Here is a 22,761-nt window from a genome sequence, read left to right on the forward strand (position 1 = left end):
TTATTCAAATGAGTGTAACTTTTCACCTATCGATCCTAGCAAAAATTGTCCAAAGGAGTTCAGATAGCTATTTCTTCATTGTTTCAAAAAAAAATTTTAAAATTTGTTTATTTTTTTTTAATTACACTCATTTCAATAAGACCCTGTATTACCAAAATAACCAACTTTGACCTCCTCTAACTCCGACAGTTCTTTACCGATTAAAGTTTGTGTCTGGCGATTTTTTGAGTTGGGCGACTTGACTTGAAATTTATCATATATGTGGCACCCTGTTAATCAAATGCCTTTGTTTAATACCAAATGTTACTTGGTACTAAGTTATTTTTACCAAATTAATATCTTTTAACAAAATATTTGTAATTTCTCTATTCAAGGATTCTTAACTATTGTAGAGTTAAATATTGCAAATAAATATTATGAAACATTTACGTTAAATTTTAAATGATTTATAAAGTGAAAACTAAAGGCTGTGAACTTAATTATTGTATTAAGTGCAAAAAAAATATTTTTAGAGGTGTAAATTTGTAATTTTTTTTGTTCGATGGAAGTTGATACTGTTTATTATATGCATATTAACTAACTGCCTTATGCAAAAACGATTATTTAAACCAATTTTTATATCGAAAAAGTAAGACATTCAACTTTAATAATCATTTTTGCATAAGGCACTTCAGCTTTAGAAACCTACGTTGTGTTAATTTAAAATTAATTGATAGTTTATAAGCAAATTATTGCCTAACATATCGCTTATTTACGACAAAATTGACATAACTCAAAATTCTGGGTTTTTAACTGCGTATTGACAAATATGATTAGGTTTATAGTAATTCATAAAGCTTTATCTATTTTAAAAAAGTTTAATTAGTTTCGGTATGTTTGCTGTAAACGTCAAAACTAAAATTCACGTCTTAGATATGTATTTTATTAGTAAAAATGTAGTTGTAATTGAGATAAGAAACATTCCAGTAAAATATTTTCATATTTTGGTAAGGAGTAATGCAGGTAATGTCCGTCATCAATAATATTAATTATTTTTTAATAAGATTTGTTGCCAATTATATAGAGCGTATGTCTAACAAGAAATTATTTAGTGGTTCTAACCCTAGTTTCTTTAAATATTGATTTTAAATTTGTGTAAAAACTATCCAAATATAGCAGGGAGTAAGAGAATAGACTAATAAACACAGAAAATTACTTAAAAGCCGGTTTTAAATCGGAAAAGTCTATTTGTTAAAAGTTATTTTTTTGGTCATCGTCGAACAAAAATATAACACTTTGCTCCATTTTTACTTGCCTACTTAGCAGATAAGCAAAGATGTACATAGTTGGGATATTAATATGTACATATACCTGGTTTTATATTTGAAATAATTTTTTTTAATGTTATTTCAGAAATAGTATATAATAACATTAAAACCCGCTTTTCTCAAAACAACGTTTTTTAGATTATGTCAGTCTTATAGCAAATGAGCGATATAATGTAGGCATTAAATATTTAAGTGTAAATTCACAATATTATAAAGTGACAATAGTGTAATGAACTTGTGCCTACTTATATTTCAACATATTTAATTCTTAAATCAGTAGAATTCGAAACGTTTGACTTAGAGTAAATATTTATATATTAAAGTGAATTTTGTACGAATTTGTGAATAATGTTTTGCGATAATGAAATTAAAACATTAAAGAAACGTAATTACAATAAAATCAAAGAATTAATAAGAATTTCTCTTGGCTTGGGTGTCAATTTAACAAGCCCTTCTCTATTTAAAGATTCTTTGAAAATGTAAGTATTTAAAAATATACATAAAGAGCCATATTAAGGATAATGGTATGGGGAGTGAGAAATTCGATGGCAAATGGAAGTACTACTTTAATATAGAATAATTTTTCAAAGAATATACAAATGCATATTAACCATAAATATTAAATTTTACATTTATTAAGGAATTAAGCAAATCGCGCTTTAATTTTAATAAATTTAACAAAAAGGATATTATATTCAGGCAAGGTCTACCATATAATGTCTTACACCAGAAATGTTCTGTTAACCAACTGTAAACTTTTATTTACCGTTAGCCTACAAATTTTACCTTAAAGCGAAAAATGCTTTGAGAGTTTCAATAATTCCATACTTTCAATTGTCGATGAAACTTTTCACTACCCAAAACTATAATATTTGAGTGAATAGCATGTCTTTATATCTCAAAAACTAAATACATATGTATTTATGTACATGCAAAATTTAACTCTATAAGTCAGTTTTCAATTTAACGATCTTTCCAACAAACATTTTCAAAATGTTATTTTTGCATTGATTGATTGCATTGTTTCGTTTATTAGTTTACGTGACCAACGCGATTTTAACCTGGTCAAGAAAATTGTGACTAAAATAAACTTAAATATAAGTTGAACACTGGGTCTAATAGAAACTATTAACATTGTTATCAGTGTTGCCACAACAAAATTTTTTTTCTAACCAAAATTCGAATAAAAAATAACCAAATTAAGAAAAAAGTAAACAAAATTATTTTTATTTGTTTCATGTTTACATTTGGACACTAAAATAATAAATTCATTTTCTGAAGTGGAACTTGTAACTATGTTAAATTTCGTCGCTAAACTGGTATTATGAAGACAGTTATGAGCGTTAATGTAATTTTCTGTACGGGATCTTATATGAGACGTATGGGCAATTATGGATCAACTCTCATAAAATCTGACAGAGATATTTTAGTTCCTTTAAAACTTGATTATGTTGAATTTTGTTGCTATATTGCAGTACATTATGAGCTTTAAAGTCATTTTCTGAGGAGACTTTTTATGAGGGATAGAGTCAATTATATACCGACCCTCATAAACTTTGACAAATACATTTCCAATAAAACTTTTTTTTTTTGAATTTCATCGCTATATATGCTTTTTTAAGCAATATAGTAATTTTCTGAATAGGGCATAATATGGGGGCTAGGTGAAATCGTTGACCGATATTTCGCAATTGGGTCAATTAAAAATATTTTGGTAAAATATTTCAGTTTTCTATCTTGTTTCTTTTCGACTCTATCGTGTTTTCAACAATAAATATATGTCTCTTCGCGGATTCGTTAACAAATGTAATTAATATTTATTTTAAAAAACAACTGAGTTTTTAACGCGTTTTAGCGCAATTCAAAAATACTCCACATATGACTTTTTGGAAAACAATTTTAAATTATAAAATTCTTCCCATTTTATGTACAGATTTGGAGATTTCGTTCGAAATTTGGGTTCAGCAATATTTGTAAACGTAATCTATCCAAATTATCCGACAAATTGACCAAAATTTAGAATTTAAGACCGTAAAATAAAAACTAGTATACAACATCATCTAGAAAATGTAAATAAATAACTAAAAGTCATGGTGAGATAGTAGAAGTCAAAGGTCATGAGTATCAAATCTTTGCATATATCGCGATTATTATTCGTCGTACGAGTTTAGATGTTATTACAACTTTTGTATACAATACAATTTCATTTTCCTTAGCTGTGTTACTTAAAAATATCAGTTGATTAATACTTTATTGTGATACTATTTTTGCATCAATTAGCAGAAAATACTTTATTAATTCTTTTTAAATCATTTATCTTAAAATTTCGGTAAATTAGTATCTGTTTATGCAAAATTTCAAATAGAAGTTGCAATTATACTTTAAATTTTAAATTTAATTCGGAGGACATAATCTACTAAGTACGTAGACTATTCCCACCAAATTTCATAAAAATCGAAATGCGAAATGCAGCCTACTTCATTTTTTCATATATGTAAGTATCGCGAGTTCTTTACATAAAAAGTTCCAATAGAAATAATAAAAGACGGACGGACGGACTAGTTTGAATCGACCCAAAAAGTGATTTTAAGTTCATGGATGCACCACGGTGTTAGATTGACTAGTGTAAATAAACTAATATTACGGTGTTGTTATGATTTAAATCAACTCATTTAATATGTGGAAAACTCATAGGTACTTTTGCTAAATCCTAACCAATTAAGATATTGATAAATACCCTTGTGCACATAAGTATAACCAGTAGATGTACAAATTGCAGTAATAAAAAAATTTCGAATAGTAAAAACAAAATTCCACATATGTATTACCAAAATTCAAAACAGGACGATATGTATATTTACATAGTTAATTTAAAACTAGAGATAAAAAAAGTTTTTTTTTTAAATTTTATTTTTAGAATAAAAGCAAACAGCATTTAGTTTAATTGTTTGCAAATAATAAAAACAACCAATTTTGGTTAATAATAACCAAAGTGGCAACACTGATTGTTTTATTTCTTTTATATTAAATATTATTTTTTCTCTTTTTTATTTTACAGTATAAATATACTCTTAGTGATATGCAGCGGTATTTCAATGTATGGACATTGGAGTTATACAACACGTTACGGCGATGATCTCACTAAAATAGCAGAGGTGAAATATTAAAAACCAGGGTCCATAGAATGATGAAACTTACTCATTTTTATCAGAAATGTTTCGGTTTCATCAACTAAAAGTATATGAAAACCTGAAAAATTACAAAACTTAATTTTGTTGACCTGTGTAATTATTTATTAATTTTTATTTCATTATAATAATAACATTGAAATAGAGCATCTGCACTGCGCTACAAACAATTGTGTCGATGATAAAGATGATTTACTTTCTCTTTGTACAACGGAAATTATACGTTCTCCTTGACCAAGCACAGTCCCATGAAATTATTAGAAATTCAGAAATATTTCGTAAAGGTAAAGTTACAAATGTCTTTAATATATATGTATCTCATGAATATTTTTTAAGCATGTTTGTTGCAGATTCTCCCATTTCACGAAGACTTATAAAGATTATACGAGATATTATGGAAAGTAATTGGAAAAATATTCGTGCACAATTACTGTTCTATATTTGTAGTTGTGCAGTAATAATTAGTAATTATTTCTTTTCTGCATTGTTTTTAAACATGTACCATCAAATAAAAGGGACTCCCAACTATGAACACGTACTACGTAAGTTTAACATATGAGCTAAACGTCGAGTTACAGTGTAATTATAAAAGAAATGATTTTCCTTACTAGTTTCTGTTGTGTTTTTATACCCTTCACCTTCGTGTTAGTTATTTTGACGGAAGGATTGTATGTTAGATCAGATCCAGTCACATCCACACTACCTTTTTGTCCTTTTATTTTTTGAACTTCTAATTATGCCTATATCACTATAGTGGAGAGTGTATTATGCGTTTGTGCTGATGTTTGTAACACCCAAATTTATTACTCCTATACCTTTTTTGCAAAATAAAAAAAAAAATTGTATAACTATTTTTAAAATTTATGAATATTTTATGCATTTTACAGAATTTAAGTAACCTTAAAGTATTTTTATTAATTAAAATTCAAATGTATGTAAATACATATTGAAATTCGATAGCCAAAAATGTACATTTTCATATCTATCTTCTTCTTCTATATATAAAAATGAATGTGTGTTTGTTTGTATATTTATACTAGCTATACCCATTGTGCTTTGCTACCCTAAAAGCAATATAAATAAAAAATCTTCTTAATAATTTTAAAGATTCTAACTGTAATGTTTTCCAGAGATGCATTTTTTCCGAACGTTAATTAAGATTTTAATGTAATCGATGACAAATTAAAAAAAAATCTAATATTTTCCCAGATATACGAAATTTTGTATTTAATTCATATAAGGGGTGTCAAGATCCCATTGAAAGTCCGCCCGTTATTCTCTAAATGTTCACATTAATGTCAAAGATCTTCATGTAGAATTTGAAGATTCTAGCTCTAATAGTTTCTCAGATATACGAATTTGTCCATTTCAGATGAAAGTCCGCCCTTTTTTTTTCGAAAATGTTCATATGTATAATAAAGTTCTTCTTGCAATATTTGAAGAATCTTGTTCTATTAGTTTCCCAGATAAGCGAAATTTTGTATTTAATTCATGTGTGAGGTTCCAAGTCCCCCATTGAAAGTCCGCCCGTTATTCTCTGAATGTTCACATGAATGTCTAAATTCTTCAATTAAAATTTGAAGATTCTAGCTCTAATAGTTTCTCAGATATAATAATTTTCCTATTTAATTTATATGGGAGCTCCAAGCCCCCCAAGACGAAAGTCCGCTCTTTTTTCTCAAAAATGTTCAGATGAATATTTAAGTTCTTAGTGCAAAATTTGAAGAATTTAGTTCTATTAGTTTCCCAGATAAACCAATTTTTGTATTTTATTAATATGGGAGGTGCTGCTCCCCTCATGGGTAGTCCACCAATTTATTTCCCAAAATGTTTACATGGATGCTAAAGTTACTCGTGCAAATTTTTAATATTCTAACTATAATAGTTTCCAAGATAAACGAATTTTTGTATTTAATATGGGAGGTGCCACGCCCCCTAATGCTAATCCGCCTACTTTTTGTCTTAAATAATTATATTGATACTAAAGTTGCTCCGACAAAATTTGAAGACTTTAACTATTATATTATCTCACATATACTAATTTCATATTTTCTTAATATGGGTGTGGCACGTCGCCCACATGAAATTTCAACATAAAAAGTAGCTTATAGTTCCTTCCAGAGATACAGGAAGAAACTGTGAAAATTTCAGGAAAATCGGTCCAGCCGTTTAGGAGTCTATAAAGCACAAACAAACATACATACATACAAACACACTTTCATTTTTATATATATAGATTCATATGGGAGGTGCCTCGCCCCCTATTGCTAGTCCGCCTATTTTTTGTCCTAAATATTCATGTTGTTAATAACGTAGCTCCGAAAAATTTGAGAACTCTAACTGTTATATTTTCTCAGATATACTAATTTAAGATATTATTATATGGGAGGTGTCACGCCCACTATAGATAGGCCGCCCATTTTTTCCACATATGTTCATATGGATGTCAAATCTGAGGACTCTAGCTGTTGCAGTTTCTGAGATATGCAACTTTTAATTATTATTTTGAAGGTAGGCGTGGTAGCTCGCCCACTTAAAATTTCTAATAAAAAATTTCATATATCTGGGATACTATTAGATTATTAAAACTTTTTATAGATTACATTAAAATCTTAATTAATCGGAAAAGTTTGCGAACTTGCAATAATTTGCGAGGCATCTTTCATATATAAAAATTGTATATCTGGAAAACTATTATAGGTAGAATCTTAGAAAATCATTATTTATATTGCCTTTAGAGTAGCAAAGCACACTGGGTATAGCTAGTCTATATATATAAAAATGAAAGTGTGTTTGTTTGTATGTTTATATGTTTTTATGTTTGAACGTTATAGACTACTAAACGGCTGAACCGATTTTCTTGAAATATTCAGCGTATTCCTGCGTATTCCAGCGTATTCCTGCATGTCTGGAATAGGTAATAAGCTACTTTTTATTTCGAAATTTCAAGTGGGCGATGAGCCACGCCCACATTAGGAAAATATAAAATCCGTATATTTAGAGATAATATAACAGTTAGAGTCCTCAAATTTTGTCGGATATATATGATCATTTAGGACAAAAAGTAGGCGGACTAGCATTAGGGGGCGTGGTACCTCCCATATAAATTAAATACAAAAATTCGTTTATCTGGGAAACTAATAGAACTAAATTCTTAAAATTTAGCACGAAGAACTTTAACATCCATGTAAATATTTTGGGTAATAAATTGACGGACTACCCATGAGGGGAGCGGCACCTCCCATATTAATTAAATACAAAAATTCGTTTATCTGGGAAACTAATAGAACTAAATTCTTAAAATTTTGCACAAAGAACTTTAACATCCATGTAAACATTTTGGGTAATAAATTGGCGGACTACTCATGAGGGGAGCGGCACCTCCCATATTCATTAAAAACAAAAATTCGTTTATCTGGGAAACTAATAGAACTAAATTCTTAAAATTTTGCACGAAGAACTTTAATATTCATCTGAACATTTTTAAGGAAAAAAGAGCGGACTTTCATCTGGGGGGCTTGGAGCCCCCATATGAATAAAATAGAAAAATTCGTATATCTGAGAAACTATTAGAGCTAGAATCTTTAAATTTTTCTTGAAGAACTTTGACATTCATCTGAACATTTAGAGTATAACCGGCGGACTTCCAATGGGGTACTTGGTACCTCCCATATGGATTAAATACAAAATTTCGTTTAACTGGGAAACTAATAGAACTAGATTCTTCAAATTTTGAACAAATTATTTTAATATTCATCTGAATATTTTGGAGGAAAAAAGGGCGGACTTTCATTCGGGGAGCTTGAAGCCCCCACATGAATTAAATTCGTATATCTGAGAAACTATTAGAGCTAGAATCTTCAAATTTTACATGAAGAACTTTGACATTCATGTGAACATTTAGAGAATAACGGGCGGACTTTTAATGGGGGGCTTGGCACCACATATATGAATTAAATACAAATTTTTCATAGATAGATAGAAATTGGCGAACTTGCAATAATTTGCTTGGCATCTCTCATATCTAACATATTGTTAATCTGGAAAACTATTATAGTTAGAATTTTCATTTAATCAGTTTAAACGGCTAAACTGATTTTCTTGAAATTTTCACAATATCTTCCTGTATGTCTGGAAGGAGTTATAATTGCTTTTTATGTTGAAATTTCAAATGAGCGAGGTCCCACGTATAGAGTCCCCAAATTTTGTACAAGTAACTTTTGTTTAAATACAAATATTTTGGACAAAAATAGGGAGTTCAGCAAAAGCGGGCGTGCCACCTCCCATATGAAGTAAATACTAAAATCTAATTATTAAAATCTAGAAAACTATAACAGCTAGAGTCCCCAATTTTGGTGCCTCTCACGTGAAGTAATTACAAAAAATGGTATATTCTTATCTATATATATAAAAATGAATGTGTGTTTGTTTGTATGTATGTTTGAACGTTATAGACTACTAAACGGCTGAACCGATTTTATTCAAATTTTCACAGGGTATTCCTGTATCTCTGGAATAGGTAATAGGGTACTCTTTATTTTGAAATTCCAAGTGGGCGAGGAGCCACTTGGAATCAAATTTTGTCGGAGCAACTTTAGTGTCAATATAATTATTTAGGACAAAAAGTAGGCGGACTATCATTAGGGGGCGTGGCATCTCCCATATAAATTAAATACAAAAATACGTTTATCATGGAAACTATTACAGTTAGAATCTTAAAATTTTGCACGAAAACTTTAACATTCATCTAAACATTTTGGGTAATAAATTGGCGGACTACCCATGAGGGGAGCGGCACCTCCCATATTAATTAAAGACAAAAATTCGTTTATCTGGAAAACTAATGGAGCTAAATTCTTCAAATTTCGCACGAAGAACTTAAATATTCATCTGGGGGGCCTTGAAGCCCCCACATGAATCAAATAGAAAAATTCGTATATCTGAGAAACTATTAGAGCTAGAATCTTAAAATTTTACATGGAGAACTTTGAAATTCATGTGAACATTTAGAGCATAACGGGCGGACTTTCAATGGGTGGCTTGGCATAACATATATGAATTAAATACAAAATTTCGTGCATCTTGGAAACTCTTATATTATTCAAATTTTTTATGGATAGATAGAAATTGGCGATAGATAGAAACTGGCGAACTTGCAATAATTTGCTTGACATCTTTCATATGTAACATATAATAAATTTGGTATTTATTTATACATATTCCTTTTAGGGTAGCAAAGCACACTGGGTATAGCTAGTATGTATATAAATATCGAAAAAACATTTCTTAACCTAAATGCATTTGAGGTGGATTTGCATTTAAATATTTGCATTAAATCTATTACAATTGTAAGATTTATTGAACATTACGAACACCATTTTCTTTTAAATTATTATAGCGCCCTAAAATATGCTTTAGTATGTACGTGAAAGATTTAAGGAAATTAAAATATTTTGTTGTACATAAATTGTTTATACTAAACAAATTTTAGTAAAGATAATGCAACTACTTAAATACGGTTAAAGTGGTTTTCGGGAAGGGACCTAGTATGGGAGCTATGACCAATTATAGACAGATTGTAAAAAGTTCTTACAGTAACATTTTTGTATATAAATGCTATAATCGGTCAAATTATGTATCTATATCGTTATTTGGTAATAAGTAATGTGTGTTTAAGTGATTTTCGGGTACCTTGTATGGGAACTATCACCAATAATAAAACGATCGTGAACCTGAAGGGGACCTTATATCGGAGCTATGACCAATTATGGACAGATCCAGAAATGTTGTTCTCTAGATGAATTCTATTTACATTAAAACTTTAATTTTGTAAAATTTTGTGAGGATATCAACATTCGAATGGAAGTTATTAACAATAAATTCATTTTCCGGGAATATGTACATTTGTATGGGAGATATATGAAATTGTGGACAGATTCCACAAATTTTCAACAGGAATATAGCTCCTTTTTAGAGCAAATGTGTGATGATTTCATGGGGTTATATTGCACAGTTTTGTGAAAATTACATTATAAGGTTTCATAAGGTCCAATAATATAGGTATATACTTTGTTGGGTCTTAGGTGAATATTTCAGAGTGTTAAGGTTAAATAATAGATCGATTTTAACCATTTCCAATAGGCTTCGTTCTTGGGCCAAAAAAGCGTATGTGCCAAATCTCGTCCAATTATTTTGAAAATTGTGATCTGTTCCTTGCGCACAAGCTTTTCATTGACAGCCAGCCAGACGGACATGGGATAATATTTTTGTGCGTTACAAAAATCAGCTATCCTTTTTATATCTCCCACTGCGACAGGAATATGATATTTACCAAATTGACTTTGTTACATACTTTCTTACCATAATTGAACTGTGTTTTACTACCACACATTTCTCAGGTAATTTGTATTTCTACAAAATGTTGGACTAAATGTTTTGCTTTAAAATATAAATTAATTTTTAATAAATCATTGTATCCCATAAAAGTAAGTAGAATGGAGACGAAGATGATGGATCATTAACAATACTACCTTTTGAATTGCATTTGGGTTGTGGTTCGATAAGACAGTTATTTTTTACGTCAATTAGTCTGTCATAGTTTACATGATTTATCTCTTTAAATTTGCAGTAGGAATCACATTTCTTAGCCTTCGCAACAATCATAAATCTTATCTGTCATAGTAGGTAGTTTATCTAAGTGGATAAAATGGCTTCCATTTGGGATGGTAGTTGTTGTATCCAAAGTTGTTTTAAAATATTGGTTGGCTTTCTGTCTGGTAATTCGACGACGAAAGCCTAATAATGGCAAAGAAAGTGCTCCAGAGTTTCACTGTCCTCTCTACATTCGTCTGAATCCGTACGACCAATATCGTATAGGTGTGTCCGTAATCCTGTGTGCCCACTCAGAATACGTACCATCATACTAACCTCAAAGAGCGTCCTGCGTTCTACCCACGGTTTCATTATTTCAAGAAACCTTATGGGTTTCTCTCACCCATAATTTTAATCCTGCTCTCGTTGCGTCAAATAGTTTTGCGTTCGTCAGGTTAAATACCTTAAGCTCACTTCCCTTTTCTGGCTGTCGGTAAATATGTTATGCCCTGTAGGCGCCATATTTATTCTAGTGCAATTTTCGTCCTTTCTGCCTGAAAGCTTGTGTTATGAAAACGGTGGAATATTTCTGTTTCTGGATCTTCAATTTAAAAACCCAGGCCCACGTTGTCTCAAAATTTAGAGCCATCCGTGTAGCAACGGATTCCTACTAGTATTTGCTCTAAAGTTTCGCATGATCAAAGCATTCTATCTGGGATTAGCGCTTCAATGTTTTCAACATATTTTGTCTCTGGTATGCAATCGGGCACGTCCGATGATTGTGTAAAGCCTTCCAATGTGTCCAGTATACACTGATGACGTGTCTTATAACCGCTTTTGGCCAGTTCGCATAAAGTTATAAGCCGTTCAGCTGTAAGTGCCGCCTCATATGTTATATATGTTCCGATGGGTGGAATATCTAGCATTGTTTCCAGAGACTTAGAAACATACAAAAACAACAGATATTTTCTTTTTGTATGAGCTTAATGTCAAAATCAACTGACATAAATAAAAACAAACAAACAATTTTTGAATTTATTTTTAAAAAGAAGAAAATTTTTTTAATTTAATAAAAAATAATTTATATATAATAATTTTAAGATTTAAGATATCTTGGATAATTGCTGTCGTTCGCCAGTGGAACCAACTACACCGACTGTTGCAGCACGAATGAATTTGGCAGCTGAAGTTTTGTTCTGAGTGACCAAAGTTTGGTCGCAAGTTAGCCTTGGTGCCATTAACGATAGCGGTACTGGTAATGGAGACAATGAATGTCAGCTGAAATAATGTCATGGGCGACATGGTGGGTTGTGTTCTCAGTGTTCAATATTTGGTTTTAGCTCCGTCCGATACCGGAACTAGCTACACCGTGAATCAATGTCCTGAGGGTCAGGGGAGTTCTTGAGTGTTTTGATTTGTGGCTAGGATTGTGTTCTGGATATAATCAATGTCCTGAGGGTTAGGGAAGTTATTAAGTATCTTGATTTGTGACTGAAAGGCTTCTGGGGTTGTGTTCTCAGTTGACAAAATTTGTCTTTGAATTAATCCTTGGAGCCAATAACGAGAGTGGATCTGGTAATGTAGACAATAGGGAAACAATTGATAGAAAGATTAATTGTTGAAATGCAATCCTTATTTATTTGCCTACATATACATATGTGTATATTTCCAATTAACGCCACTTCAAATAAATAATAACAATAACAAACTTTGACAAAAAGCCTATACAACAATAAAATATCAGCTGTTCGATTGCTTATACCTGTTTATTGTATCATGGCATAGAGTATCTTTTGTTTAATTTGTAAAAGGAAGACATTTAAGTGAGTAACATATTGTTAGGAATCGTACATATTTTTATCACAAAACACTTCCAAATGTTTGTATTTACGAACAGTTATTTTAAGTCTTTCGCGTGACTCGAATAGCTATATTGCGGCTTTGACCAGGACAACATAGATACTTTCGTTAAATGTAGTATGCATATTTTGTGGAATAGAATAGTGTTACGCTCTTACCATGGGAAGTATTTAACATTTTTTTGGAGATCAAAGCTACACAGAGAAAAGAGATTCGTTGTCACAAGCGAATTTGTTTCCAATCGAATTTGGTCGGTTCTACGTACTATCTTGTGAATCGATTGCAGTGACCGAATATTTCTTTTACTATCACTGTATTTTTAGAACATATAGTGGTCTTCACAACCGAATTTTCAGTTATAGTGAATGTAATTCTAGTCTAAAAATTGGGTACAAGTAACTAATTTAAAATAAAATTCGGTTGAAAATACAGAAACTATCATTTTAGGGACCAATAATTAATTTATTTTTATATATTTTTTAATTATTACTTGCAATTTTCATTAAATATACATATGTACATATTTATAAATATATAAGTACATAAAAAGTGCAAAAGTTATTTGCTAAAAATCATAACATAACATATACATATGAACATAATAACAAATTTAATACACATTTGCATACATTGTTTATTTGAAGTGGTCTTGCCTTGTCCATAAAAGTATCTTGAAATTTTCCAGCAATGCAAAGCTCGCTGAAGCAGCAGTACATATAGTTGACTGATGTCCGTCCAGTCACATAATTTTCCAAAAAAAAAAAATTGCTTTTGCAAATTTGGTGCAGAGGAACGATTTTCATTAAGTTACTTATCTTGAACGTCCTGCTTATCAAAAACGTCCTGCGCAAATATATTTTATTGAGTTGTGTTACATTTTAATAAATTTATTTATTTATTTTTATTTATAAATAAATATTTAAATAAGAAATGTAAAATTGTTTGATGACTTTTGTTTTTTAGAACTAAATAATATTATATAAATGTCAATGAAAATTTTACCATTTGTATCATATAGTCGGTTGGAACTACCGAATAAAGCTTTATTGCAATCAATGTAACCAAAATTTATATTTTATTCAGTTGGAAATACCGAATTAGGCTTTATTGTATTAATAACAATTGAATTATTTATACTTTCTATTGAAATATGGAATTACAGTAATTAATAGCATATTTTTGCATTAAATATATTAATCTAACCGAATATTTTATTGAAAGTATTGATATTTACAATTAGAGTGAATAATTATTAAATTAAATATGGTTGTGCTTGACAAAATAATAAAATAAAAGTTTTAAAAGCTCGAATTGCTTAAATTATCTAATTTAATGATTGTGTGAACCTTAATTCGATTATATTCATGTCTTTTCAGTTCTTATTATAAAAAATTAGTTGAGTTTTTAGATTTTTAACAATTGCAATTAATATTCTATTATAGTAACTAATTATTTGTATCTATAATCGATTTCCGATCGATCTTTTTTCTGTGTGTATCACATAAAAATGATGTATTTGTTTTGCCTTGTTTTTGTTCCTTTGAAAAGATTTCTTTTACTTTTCGTGTATATGATTTTGATATTCTTTTGTCAGACTTAAAGTAATTTGTTCTTCACACATCCAAGTTTTTAAAATTTTCACAATTAACCCATTTATCTCGTTTGGGAGTATGAAAGCCGACGTGAAAAACATTTTTACAAATGTCCCGAAAACTGTTATGGATAATTCTGCAGACTTCTTATCTATATTTTTTGGAAGGTAAATCTTACTACTTTTATTTCTGCAGTAATGTGATGGAACTGCTGCATATTGTTTTATAAACGATTTTATAATTTTTACATTTTCATCATCAGACTTGCTATGGGGCCTGAATCTACACTTTGTGTTATTTGCATTTATGAACTTTGTACCGTTCCTTCTATTTATGAGCACTTTCTGCGATATACATATGTATGTATGTGGAGAGTTTCCAAACCCCCTTTATTTAATTTTTCTTATTCATGTAAAGTTGAAACTGTTGCATCTATAGCTAAAAAATGTTCAGTGATGATACTATTACTCCGAAATTATAGATTTCTATAAAAAAAAACTGAAATATCATGTCCCTTACGTCCATTTTGCGAAAAGGGCTCGATAAAGGGTATATAAATTCGACACAGCCGTATATAGAATTCTTAAAACATTTCAAGAACTAACAAGTAAGAGTTCTATATTCGGCTGTGCCGAAACTTATATACCCTTCACCATGATGTGTTAAAAACAGTCAGTACGAATTTTATTACAAAAAATCCAAAAATACCAATTGTACAACGGTAAGGTACCAAAAATCCCCTTTTATGGGTTCCCACTTAATCCGGGCCCTACATGCATAATTTAATATTTCTAGGTCCAGAATTATAGAAAATTCAAAAGGTACCCTTTGAAAAACGATAAAGTATCCATTTATAGGTTCTCACATAATGCAGGATTTACATGCAATTTTATGTTTCTAGGTTCAATATTATAGGAATTTCAAAAAGTACCTTTTGAAGAACGGAAAAAGTACCAAAGTGTCCTTTTATAGGTTTTCACTTAATCCGGGATCTTCATACTTAATTACATGTTTCTAGGTTCAATATTATAGAAAATTCAAAAAATGCCTTTTGTAGAATGAAAAAGTATTAAAAAGTCCCCTTTTACGTGTTTTCGCCTTTTCCAGGCACTGCAAACATAATTCCATGTTTCTAGGTTTAATATTATAGAAAATTCAAAAAGTACCATTTGTAGAACGAAAAAGTACCAAAAAGTCACCTTTTATAGGTTCTTACCTAATCAAGGCCCTTCATGCTAAATTTCATGTTTCTAGGTTCAATATTATAGAAAATTCAAAAAATACCTTCTGTAGAACGAAAATGTACTAAAAAGTCCCCTTTTATAGGTTCTTACCTAATCAAGGCCCTACATGCTAAATTTCATGTTTCTAGGTTCAATATTAGAGAAAATTCAAAAAGTACCTTTTGTAGAACGAAAATGTACCAAAAAGTCCCCTTTTATGTGTTCTGGCCTAATCCGAGCTCAAAATACTTCATTTTATGTTTCTGGGTTCAATATTATAGAAAATACAAAAAGTACCTTTTGTAGAACGAAAAAGTACCAAAAAGTCCCCTTTTATAGGTTCTTACCTAGTCAATCAAATTTCATGTTTCTAGGTTCAATATTATAGAAAATTCAAAAACTACCTTTTGTAGAACGAAAAAGTACCAAAAAGTCCCCTTTTATAGGTTCTGTACTAAAAAGTCCTTTTTTATGTGTTCTCGCCTAATCTCTACATAATTAATTTCATGTTTCTAGGTTCAATATTATAGAAAATTCAAAAAGTACTTTCAAAAAGTGTTCTCGCCTAATCTCTACATAATTAATTTCATGTTTCTAGGTTCAATATTATAGAAAATTCAAAAAGTACTTTTTGTAGAACGAAAAAGTACCAAAAAGTCCCTTTTTATAGATTCTTACCTAGTCAAGGCCCTACATGCTAAATTTCATGTTTCTAGGTTCAATACCAAAAACTCCCCTTTTATGGGTTCTTGCCTAATCCGGGCTCTAAATACTTAATTTCATGTTTCTAGGTTCAATTTTATAGAAAATTCAAAAAGTACCTTTTGTAGAACGAAAAAGTACCAAAAAAACCCTTTTATGTGTTCTCGCCTAATCCAGGCTCTACATACTTAATTTCATGTTTCTAGCCAATAACAACGTAACTTAATGTTCATTATTTGCTTTGTGTTGTTTATAAACAAGAAATCACAATAACAAAAAAAATTTACCGTTTGATACTGTATTTTGTTTGTTTATTGTTTTTCATGACATTTCGGATTTTTACTCATATCTTCGTTATTTATGGGTCGATTGGGCTGATTTTAAATAGCGTTCTATTCGATCATATTTCAGAGAGAATTATTACAAATGCGGATCTCGCAGATATCTGGGGTGTTCTGAAAACTGATTTCAACATACACACAGACAGACAGACAGACAGACGGGCATGGCTTAATCGACTCCGCTATCTATAAGGATCCAGAATATATATACTTTATAGGGTCGGAAAATTATATTATAGAAATTACAAACGGAGTGACAAACTTATATGTATATACCCTTCTCGCGAAGGTGAAGAGTATAAAAACTACTTTATTGAAACTGTTGTGTTAGAATTTCAATATAATTTACATTAGGGTGATCGATTATTCGACATTTTCCAAAAACCGGTTTTCGAATAGTTGACATTTAAAAAAAATTACAATTAAAAAAATATATATTTTAATTTGAAAAACTTAATGTTTATGTTTAAATTTGATTAATAAAACATGGCCCGAAATGATTTTTAACAGTTTAAAAGATTATAACTTTAGATCTAGTCGTCTGATTTACATTATTTCTTTAATATAAAAAAATTAGGAAAAAAGTGGGACACTTCTGTTAAACATGTCATCCTAGCTTATTTTAAAAGCCCTGTCTAGGAAATTTGCATAGGCATTCCAACACTTCCATAAAATTTCAGCCGTAAATTAATTATTGTAATTGGAATATAATCTTAAGATTGCTAAATTTTATCAAACAGTTATCCATTTTACAAATAATTTTTAATTAATTAGGAAAATCAAAAAAGTTTAACCAAAAGAGCTGTAGAAAAATATACTCTAGTTCCTCGACTCGAATATTTTTAAAATTTAGACGGGCTGTATTAGTATTTACTTAAAAATTTCATTTAAATTATCTTTGAATACAAAGCAAATAAAAGTATTCGAAACCGGGTTTTAAAAAGTGAAAAAACCGGGTTATTCGATATTCGAAAAATCAACATTAAGAAAAAACCGACACTGGTAAAGCAGAAAAAACCGGTAGAAAAATCGAGTCGATCACCCTAACATACATATATGTATATAAGATATTTTCTTTAATAATATATTTTCTTTTTAGCTTATCCCTCTGTGTATCCAGTATGGGAGAGTAAAGGTATGTCATTTCCTTATTATCATATACAGATGTTCCTGTGCGGATGTGCTAACTATATTGCCGGAATGTGTAAGTAATACTCAATAGGCCTAATAAACATACATATAATGTAAATAAATATGTATATTCATTACGAAATTATGATATAGATACAGAATTTAGTCAAAATTTTGTCTTTATATACATTAATGTTGCTGTAAAATTTGTTTTCGATCGGTCCATAATTGGTCCTAGCTCCCATACAAGGTCATCTTTCAAAAATCTTATGAACGCACTATACTCATTACCAAATAACGCTATTGATAAAAAATTTGGCGAAATTCACTTAAACAAACATGACTTTTTACTAAATTACGATATAGATAAAAAATTTGACTGAAATTTAGCTTTAATGTACAGAAATGTTACTTAAAGAATTTGTTACGATCGATCTATAATTGGTCATATTTCCGGTACTAGGTTCTGCCCTGAAAAATCACTTTAACCGTATTAAACTAGTTGCATTATCAGTGAGACCCTATGTATATTTTGTATTTCCTTAAATCATTCACAGACATGAATACATTTAAATTATTAAATATCGCGCTATAGGGCGCTATAAAAATATAAAAGAAAATTATGCTTGTAATGTTCAATAAATCTTGCAATTGTAACAGATTTAAGCTGTTTAAATCTTGAGTTTTTTCTATTTAATACATGAGAAAACTTATTTCTACAAATATTTGATTAATTAAAAAAGTATTAATATTAAAGTAGCTGGTGGAGGGTATTTAAGATTCGGCTCAGCCGAATATAGCACTCTAACTTGTTTATGTATAAAAATACAAAACTAAAAAAGAATTCACTTTCTAATCCATCTATATATATAAAAATTAATGTGTGTTTGTTTGTATGTTTGAACGTTTTAGACTACTGACTACCGAATTTCTTCAAATTTCCACAGCGTATTCCTGCATGTCTGGAGCGAGGAGCCACGCCCATAGAGTCCACAAATTTGGCCGAAGCCACTTTAATGTCAATACGATTATTTAGGACAAAAAGTAGGCTGACTAGCATTAGGGGGCGTGGCACCTCCCATATAAATTAAATATCATGGAAACTATTACAGTTAGATTCTTAAAATTTTGCACGAATAACTTTAACATCCATTTAAACCTTTTGGGTAATAAATTGCCGGACCAGCCATGAGGGGAGCGGCACCTCCCACATTAATTAAATACAAAAATTCTTTTATCTGGGAAACTAATGGAACTAAATTCTTCAAATTTTGCACGAAGAACTTAAATATTTATCTAAACATTTTGGAGGAATAAAAGCGTACTTTCATCTGGGGGGACTTAGAAAAATTCGTATATTTGAGGAAATAGTAGAGCTAGAATGTTAAAATTTTACTTGAAGAATTTTGACATTCATCAGAACATTTAAAGTATAACGGGCGAACTTTCAATGGGAAACTTGGCACCTCCCATATGAATTAAATATAAAGTTTCGTTTATCTGGGAAACTAATAGAACTTGATTCTTAAAATTTTGCACAAATTACTTTAATATTCATCTGAACATTTTGGAGGATAAAGTGTGGACTTTCATCCGGGGAGCTATTATTAGAGCTAGAATCTTCAAATTTTACATGAAGAACTTTGACATTCATGAGAACATTTAGAGAATAACGATGGACTTTCAATGGGTGGCTTGTCAGCACATATATGAAGTAAATACAAAATTTCGTGTACCTTGGAAACTCTTATATTATTAAAATTTTTCATATATAGATAGAAATTGGCGATAGATAGAAACTGGCGAACTTGCAATAATTTGCTTGACATCTTTCATATGTAACATATTGTAAATCTGGAAAACTATTGAAGTTCCTATTGTAGTCCTGACAACATTCCTTTATGTTGTATATTAGGACATTAACACTGGAAAACTCTCTTCCTTTTTCCTAAGCCTTGGAGGCAAGTATGTCCCATAGATTTGCCATAGGATTGCGGTCGGGACTGCAAGCTGGCCATCCGAGAACATCAATATTTTTATCGGAAAACCAAGCATTTGTGAGCCTAGATACATGTATTGCTGTATTATCCAGTTGAAATACGTAATTTTTATGGGAATATTCATCTAATTGTCTTCTAGGAGTTCTATGTACATTTCAGAATTTATTTTGGTAGATATAAAGCTAATTGGTGGTTTAAAATCGTAGGAGAAAAAAAAATTGTTTTGAATGAAATGTCAGAGGAATATTTATAAAAAATTATATGCGTTCAAACGATTATCTACCACTATATTATAATTAGCGAATACTGTTAAAACTATAAACGATTTTGCAAATTGTTTAAGAATTTCGTATAATACTTTGTAACGAAAATAATATCATCACATTCCTCAGTTAGACTGAGGAAAACTATCAGCTTTAAGCTGATAGTTTTGCTATCAACAATCTTTAAACCTGGAAAAAGGAGTTCTAAAAATTTCAACTAAACACTTTTTGCTACCAGGAGCCCATAATCAAGTATATAGTAGGCAACAAAAAAATTTTAAATTTCTCTAGCATCTTAATTGCTGAAGCAGATTAAAAGCTTGTATTTCTCATTTTTAGGTGCAGTTAGTTTTGACGGGGTTTTTATAGTACTGTGTGTACATGGAGTTGGGCTTATCCAAGTGGTGAATGTCATGATTGAACAATCAACATCATCTGATGTACCTAAGGAGAGGCGCGTGGAATATTTACGCTATTGTATAAATCAATACCAAAATACTTATGAGTATTTACGAATATTATATTATTTTTTTTAATTGAAAAAAGAAAAATATTTAATATTTTATTTCTTTTAGATATTTACTTAGTTTCAGTAAAATGTATAAACAAATCAGTTTATCACAATTCTTACTGAGTTTGGTTATTTGGGGAATTGTACTTTTTCAAATGAACATAGGTTTGGTAAATGTTAACCAAATATTTTAAACAACAAAAAATAATTTTAATAAGTTATTTTTTTCTCAACACTATTTCTGAATTTTTCTGTGTTTTACAATTCCAGGAATCTAATAAAATAACTTTAGTGCGCATGGTGTTATATCTTTCAGCAGCTGGTTACGAAATTATTCTTTACTGTTATAATAGTCAACGTTTAACAAATGAGGTTTGTAACAATTGCTATTGGGTACAATTATAAAGATTAATTAATAACTGTTACAAATTTCGTTTTCAAAGTACGAAAAAATTCCACTGGCTTTTTACAATTGTGACTGGTACAAGGAGTCCAGAGAATTTAAACAACTAATCCGAATGATGATTTTACGCACGAATCGAATTTTCAATATAAAAATTTCCTGGTTCACTACAATGTCTTTACCAACTCTCATGATTGTAAGCAAATTTTTATTCAATTTATAATTATCTTACAAAAATATTATATGTACTTATATTTTTAGATGATAAAAACAAGTGGATCATATTTCTTGTTATTAAAAAATTTATCCGAATAATTGTCAGCAGAGAAACAAAAATATGCAAATGCTTATTTTTATTGTGCGTAGAATGGACTCATGGACAAGAGATTTACACTTTTCAAAACAATTTAATTTTGGTAACGATTAGTTTGGGCATAATTCTGCATATTTTACCCATACTTGTTGATTTGATTTTAATATCATATTTCGAGACTTTTAGAGAGTACATTTTAAGTTTTTACAGCATATTTTGATATTTTATGTAAAATTTGTTTATTATCTTCAACATTTTACAGCTTTTTTTTCGATATCAAAATAAAACTAACACAAAAAATAGTGTGGCTCAAGATTTTTAAATTTTAAACTTGCGCGGGCACATGCAAAGTTATTATCAAAGTAGAATTAATGGGAATTCTAAGTTTATTATTTAACTAAATTTAGTTTTTATCGTGCTAAATATTCCCAAGCCTTTAATTTAATTAAAGTTTGTGTGTGTGTGTTTTTTCCATTTCCTTTAAGAGCTTTTGAATAAAACCCGGTATGACCAAATGGCCAACTTTGACCCCCTCTAAGTCCGGCAGTTCTTGACCGATAGAGCTGAAAATTTGTTTCCTACTATCCAATAATACTAACCTTGATGCAAATTTCATTAAAATCGGAAGACATCGATTTTAAAAGTTGGGTCACTTGACAGGAAATTGTCCATATGTAAAAAAGAGTTCATTTTTAAAATATGTAATATAAAAAACTAAAATAATATAACGAATATTCGGAAATTCATGTATTTTTATGTGGACAAAAATGAGGAGATTTTAAAAATAATAAAACTTTGTAACTAACGGATAATGTTTTGACTAATTACACCATGCGACAGCAATTATTGGATCTGAACGAGACCACATACACATGATACTAGAGGTCATTTAAAGTGAAACTGCGTTTTCAGTTTCTTTTTTTCTCCTTTCTCCATATTTGGAATATGATATTGAAAATGAAGAAAATTTTAGTGACGACGTATTCGCTATGATATGTATTTTGCTATGATATTTTAAGAAAGTTTCAAGCCAATTGCCGATACGACAATATAAGGAACTAGTAATAGGTGATTTTTACAGAGAATGGCTATTGTGTGAAATTGAATTAGAAGATATGTCAAACTCAAACTATATTGCAAAATTATTGTTGAATGCTTAAAAAAAAAACGAAAAGAAATGTTAGTTGACTTTATAGCTGTTATATATATATGTCATTAACTACATTAATAAGGATCAAAAGATTTGTAAGGATTTTTAATAATGAATAAAAAGTTGATAATTAAGCAAAGCACAACAAATTCAACCAATTTTTATTTCGTAGTCTCATATACTAAC

At 29.8% G+C, this 22,761-nt stretch overlaps 1 protein-coding gene across 1 annotated transcript; it reads left to right on the forward strand.

Annotated features, from left to right (window-relative positions):
- Positions 1-1,655: 1,655 nt before the first annotated feature.
- LOC119606061 (odorant receptor 63a-like) lies at positions 1,656-21,440 on the forward strand. Its single transcript, XM_037959474.1, has 10 exons — positions 1,656-1,786; positions 4,366-4,462; positions 4,641-4,779; positions 4,846-5,037; positions 17,904-18,008; positions 20,538-20,703; positions 20,774-20,879; positions 20,980-21,081; positions 21,153-21,308; positions 21,374-21,440. Exons 1-10 carry the CDS (start codon positions 1,656-1,658, stop codon positions 21,425-21,427), a joined length of 1,248 nt encoding a protein of 415 aa, XP_037815402.1. The 3' UTR covers positions 21,428-21,440.
- The last annotated feature ends 1,321 nt before the right edge of the window (positions 21,441-22,761 follow it).

The sequence above is a fragment of the Lucilia sericata genome, unplaced genomic scaffold (genome assembly GCF_015586225.1).
Source record: "Lucilia sericata isolate MDLA Ls3-8-SP2 unplaced genomic scaffold, ASM1558622v1 Contig000000F_arrow, whole genome shotgun sequence".
Lineage (NCBI taxonomy): Eukaryota > Metazoa > Arthropoda > Insecta > Diptera > Calliphoridae > Lucilia > Lucilia sericata.